The sequence below is a fragment of the Dendrobates tinctorius genome, unplaced genomic scaffold (genome assembly GCF_039654945.1).
Source record: "Dendrobates tinctorius isolate UK_male_01 unplaced genomic scaffold, ASM3965494v1 ptg000377l, whole genome shotgun sequence".
NCBI lineage: Eukaryota > Metazoa > Chordata > Amphibia > Anura > Dendrobatidae > Dendrobates > Dendrobates tinctorius.
Genome location: NW_027362043.1, coordinates 3,750,203 through 3,756,202, shown reverse-complemented (window position 1 = coordinate 3,756,202; position 6,000 = coordinate 3,750,203). Strand labels below are relative to the sequence as shown.

Below are 6,000 nucleotides of genomic sequence, written 5' to 3'. Positions count from 1 at the left end.
CATAATACTGTATGGGGCTATACACTCCCTGACAGAAGTTATGTCACTTATCCATATTATGCAAATAAAAGCTTATAACCTAACGTTAAATTCATCCATTGGCTGTATAAATTATTCTTTTGAAAGCTGAAACCCTCCGAAATGTGGTTTAGGTTAAGAAAATAAATTGGCATCAATGCAGAAATATTGATCATTTAATGGACACAGAATGGTCAGATTTTGGCAAGACAAAAAAAAGCGCATGAAAACGCGCGTTTTCTGGGAAGGAGTCCGGTTTTGTGTCAGGTTTAAAACGCTACTGTGGGTACATAGCCTAAAGTCAATTATTTGTTTGAATATGACATTACTTTCTGTGCCGACAAAACTTTTGTCTTGCCAAAATCAGACCATTCTGTTTCCATTAAATGATCAATATTTCTGCATTGATGTCAATTTATTTTCTTACCCTAAACCATATTTTGGAGGGTTTCAGCTTTCAAAAGAATAATTTATACAACCAATGGATGAATTTAACATCAGGTTATAAGCTTTTATTTACATAACATGGATAAGCTACATAACTTCTGTCAGGGAGTGTATATGGGGCTCATTATTCTGTATGGAGAACTATGTCAAGCCCATAATACTGTATAGATCAATATATGGGGATAATTATTCTGTATGGAGCACTATGTGGTGCCCATAATACTGTATGGAGCAACATAAGGGGCTCATTATTCTGTATGGAGCACTATGTAGTTCCCATAAAACTGTATGGAGAACTGTGTGGTACCCATAATTCTGTATGAAGCACTATGTGGTGCCCATGATACTGTAAGAAGCTTTATATGGGGCATGTTCTGTATGGAGCACCATACGGTGCCTATAATACTGTATGGAGCAATATATGGGGCTCATTATTCTATTATTCTTTATGGAGCCCTATGTGGTGCTTATAATACTGTATTGAGGATTTTTTGGTGCCCATAATACTATATGGAGGACTATGTAGCGCCCATAATACTGTATGGAGGACTATGTAGCGCCCATAATACTGTATGGAGGACTATGTTCTGCCCTTTAAACTCTATGGAGCTTTATATGGGGGGCTCATTATTCTGTATGGAGCAAATATGGAGCATAATACTGTATGGAGGACTATACTATCTGGTTTCTCAGCTATTGTAGAATGTACAATAGATAACACTCATGTAATGGAAGTGAAATCTTTGGCACTGTACTATACCTATAGTTCTCTGCCGTATCTGTGCATTATGAATTGTGGTATGTGTTAAAGGGGCCCCCTGAGACTCTTTCACCTTGGGCCCACAAAAACCTGGAGCCGGCCCTTGATACGAGGCTGATACCTGCACAGCTGGTCCACATAGCTGCCGCGAAACAAGTGGAACCACACTTTTTCTTGTGTTTTTTATACTTTTAATTATAAAATTTAAAAAAAACAAAAACGTGTAAGAGGGTGCCACAACAAGCTGGTTAATACATTGTACTGTAGAACGGCATGATTCAGAACTCATGCCGCAAAAACGACAAGCCCTCATGTCCCCAGAGTAATCCAAACTGTATGGCATTGGGGAAGAACAAAAGGTGTAAAACACATAAAATGGTGTGTCAGGGATTAATGTCCTAGGTAATGGGCACAGGCCTACACCAGTGACTTAGCCCTATCCATAGGAAGCCTAGTCCATACCCAGTGACCAGCAAATGAGCCCTGCCCGGAATGAAAACTTGGTAAGGGCAGCTCGTCACTGCGCCTTCCCCTCAAACCCTCCGAGCCCGCCATTTCTCCTGACAAAGCACTGCGTCACAACGGCACAGCAGTGGGAAGACCCCGCCTCCTGTAATTGGCGAAAAATCAAGCATGAGGCGTCGAGCGCAGGCGCGTGGAGCGGATGGGGATAGGTCTGATACAGCGGAATTGTGTCACGCGGGGCGTCGTCGTCTGCCGGCGCGGAGGTCGCTGGAGTCCAAGATGGCGGCAGAGCTTGTGGAAGCGAAGGTGAGACCGGGAAAGATGGGGCAGGTTCCGCCAACGATGCGTCATTGGTCTTCGTTCTCAGTGCGTGTTCTCCTAATGGTCCTAGAAGCCTGTTGGAGGAAGCCGGGAGCCATTGGTGGCCCCCAGCTCAGTGCACGCTGCTGCCCGTTGTGCGCCCATTCTGTTCGCTTCCTGCAGTGCAGCAGATGCCCGCGTCACTCCCACTTCCTGTCGGGTGGGAAGAGGCCGCTCTGCACATCTGAGCGTGCACGCAGCCTTCCTGCTCATCAATGCATGGTTGTGGTGTAGGCCTGAGCCCGCCCATTAGACTTGGCTCGGTGTTCAGAGTTTCTGTGAACGATGTTGTGTGCTTGGTGCCCATGAAATGGCAGCTACATGAAGTGGTGTGTATGTGGCAGTAAAGGTGGATGCTGGGATCTTGCCACTGCCAGGGTTCACAATTCTACCACTGTCACCTATGGACTGTATGATTGTGGGGTCGGGAATCCGTGGTGTAAATGTGCACATCGATGCGACGCTATCTTCCATAGATGAGCGATAGCTTGTATGCTTCGTTTACAAAAGGATCGGAGACCCCTGTTATAGAGATCATTGGGGGTCCCAGCAGTTTGACCCTCAGATTTACCAGCTATTCCTAATCCAGGGGAAAAGTGACAAATATTTACAACAGGAATATCCCTCTAAACGTTCAAGATTTTTAGAGCACCGTGTATATGCCGGTTACATACAAAATACAAATGAATTACAATGAACTAACCAGGGCTGTGGAGTCAGTAAACCAAACCACCGACCCTGACTCCTCAATTTCCCGGACTCTTGACTCCCCTACTCCGACCCCACAGCACTGCCTCACTACTGAGCCTGTACATAAAGTGCAGCACAGATTCATCTCACCTAAAAGCCCAGATCATTAGATCAGGAACAGGACAGACCTTTATAGGACATTTCCCTGACTCCTGACCCCACAGCACTGCCTCACTACTGAGCCTGTACATAAAGGACAGCACAGATTCATGTCAGCTAAAAGCCCAGATCATTAGATCAGGAACAGGACAGACCTTTATAGGACATTTCCCTGACTCCTGACCCCACAGCACTGCCTCACTACTGAGCATGTGCATAAAATGCAGCACAGATTCATCTCACCTAAAAGCCCAGATCATTAGATCAGGAACAGGACCGACCTTTATAGAACATTTCCCTGACCCCACAGCCCTGCCTCACTACTGAGCATGTACATAAAGTGCAGCACAGATTCATCTCACCCAAAAGCCCAGATTATTAGATCAGGAACAGGACCGACCTTTATAGAACATTTCCCTGACCCCACAGCCCTGCCTCACTACTGAGCATGTACATAAAGTGCAGCACAGATTCATCTCACCCAAAAGTCCAGATCATTAGATCAGGACCAGGATCAGGACCTTGTGCCAGTCATTACACTGGCTACCCATCCACTCCAGAATTCAGTATAAACTTATTACCCTCACCCACAAAGCCCTCAATGGCTCAGCACCACCCTACATCTCCTCCCTTGTTTCAGTATACCACCCTACCCGCGCCCTCCGTTCTGCTGATGACCTGAGGTTAGTATCCTCAATAGTCAGAACCTCCCACTCCCGTCTCCAAGACTTTACACGTGCCGCGCCAATTCTTTGGAATGCACTTCCCAGGTCAATACGATTAGTCCCCAATCCCCACAATTTTAAGCGTGTCCTGAAAACGCATTTATTCAGACTGGCCTATCGCCTCAACACATTAACCTAACCTATCCCTGTGTGGCAGAGCCAAAAGTTTTACCATAACCAGGTTCCCAGCATCATGTTCCCACATGCTTTATGCATCCATTAGCCCTCTGTGTCTGTACTGTTACACACTTAACATTATGGCTGGTCCATACAATCAGGGCAACTGTTACCACCCACCTTTCGTGTCTACCTCTTTCCTCATAGACTGTAAGCTTGCGAGCAGGGCCCTCACTCCTCTTGGTATTTGTTATAATCTACTGTATGTGATTATTGTTATGCTGTAATGTCTATTGTCTGTACAAATCCCCTCTGAAATGTAAAGTGCTGCGGAATATGTCGGCGCTATAAAAATAAAATTTATTATTATTATTATTATTATCAGGACAGACATTTATAGGACATTTCCCTGACTCCTGATCCTACAGCACTGCCTCACTACTGAGCCTGTACATAAAGTGCAGCACAGATTCATCTCACCTAAAAGCCCAGATCATTAGATCAGGAACAGAACAGACATTTATAGGACATTTCCCTGACTCCTGACCCCACAGCACTGCCTCACTACTGAGCATGTGCATAAAGTGCAGCACAGATTCATCTCACCTAAAAGCCCAGATCATTAGATCAGGAAGAGGACAGACATTTATAGGACATTTCCCTGACTCCTGACCCCACAGCACTGCCTCACTACTGAGCCTGTACATAAAGTGCAGCACAGATTCATCTCACCTAAAAGCCCAGATCATTAGATCAGGAACAGAACAGACATTTATAGGACATTTCCCTGACTCCTGACCCCACAGCACTGCCTCACTACTGAGCATGTGCATAAAGTGCAGCACAGATTCATCTCACCTAAAAGCCCAGATCATTAGATCAGGAAGAGGACAGACATTTATAGGACATTTCCCTGACTCCTGACCCCACAGCACTGCCTCACTACTGAGCATGTACATAAAGTGCAGCACAGATTCATCTCACCTAAAAGCCCAGATCATTAGAACAGGACAGACATTTAGGGCATGTGCACACGCTGCGGATTGGGGTGCAGATTTTGTAAAATCCGCAGGTTAAAAGACCTGCGGTTTTACCTGCGGATTAGCCTGCGGTTATTCATCTCCACAATGGGGGAGATTGCAAACCGCAGCGGAATCCGCAGAAAGAATTGACATGTCAATTCTTTCTGCGGTTTAGAAACCGCAGGAAAACCGTGCGGAAAAATCTGCACCGTCTGCACTGCGGTTTTTGATATCCATAGGATATTATGGTGCTGTACACCGCAGCAAAAACGGCCAAATCCACTGCGGAACCGCAGCAGAATCCGCAGCGTGTGCACATACCCTTATAGAACATTTCCCTGACCCCACAGCACTGCCTCACCACTGAGCCTGTACATAAAGTGCAACATCACAAAACAATCACTGACCTCAGGGAGACCAGTCAAAGAAATCACTGCGGCAGCCGGCAAAGGCACTCAATCAGTGAGATCCTAGATGCATTGCTCCCTGGGAAATACGAATATGCAAATTAAGTCCGTGGAGCCTCATTTAAGAGTCTCAAACACGGGACTAGCCAGATCTTCCTCCAGTGAAGGACCCAGCCAAGGAGTGGCTCCTTTCGGAAACCACCATTACCACCATATTAAGTGGCCCTTTAAGTCAATATCCAGCTCTTTACGAGTTTACAGATATAACAAGGGTCCTTCCCTGGAGGAAGATCTGGCTAGTTCCGTGTTTGAGACTCTTAAATGAGGCTCCACGGACTTTATTTGTACATAAAGTGCAGCACAGATTCATCTCACCTAAATGCCCAGATCATTATATCAGGTACAGGACAGACATTTATAGGACATTTCCCTGACTCCTGACCCCACAGCCCTGCCTCACTACTGAGCATGTACATAAAGTGCAGCACAGATTCATCTCAGCTAAAAGCCCAGATCATTAGATCAGGAACAGGACAGATATTTATAGGACATTTCCCTGACTCCTTACCCCACAGCACTGCCTCACTACTGAGCCTGTACATAAAGTGCAGCACAGATTCATCTCAGCTAAAAGCCCAGATCATTAGATCAGGAACAGAACAGACATTTATAGGACATTTCCCTGACTCCTGATCCCACAGCACTGCCTCACTACTGAGCATGTACATAAAGTGCAGCACAGATTCATCTCAGCTAAAAGCCCAGACCATTATATCAGGTCAGTACAGACATTTATAGGACATTTCCCTGACTCCTGACCCCACAGCACT

At 45.7% G+C, this 6,000-nt stretch overlaps 1 protein-coding gene across 1 annotated transcript in view; it reads left to right on the top strand.

Moving 5' to 3' along the window:
• Nucleotides 1-1,780: 1,780 nt before the first annotated feature.
• PIAS4 (protein inhibitor of activated STAT 4) overlaps nucleotides 1,781-6,000 on the top strand; it is a 66,116-nt gene continuing 61,896 nt past the window's right edge. The window contains exon 1 of the mRNA XM_073563034.1: nucleotides 1,781-1,996. Within this exon, the coding sequence (XP_073419135.1) occupies nucleotides 1,859-1,996 (138 nt within the window). The 5' untranslated portion in view covers nucleotides 1,781-1,858. The remainder of the gene's footprint in view (nucleotides 1,997-6,000) is intronic.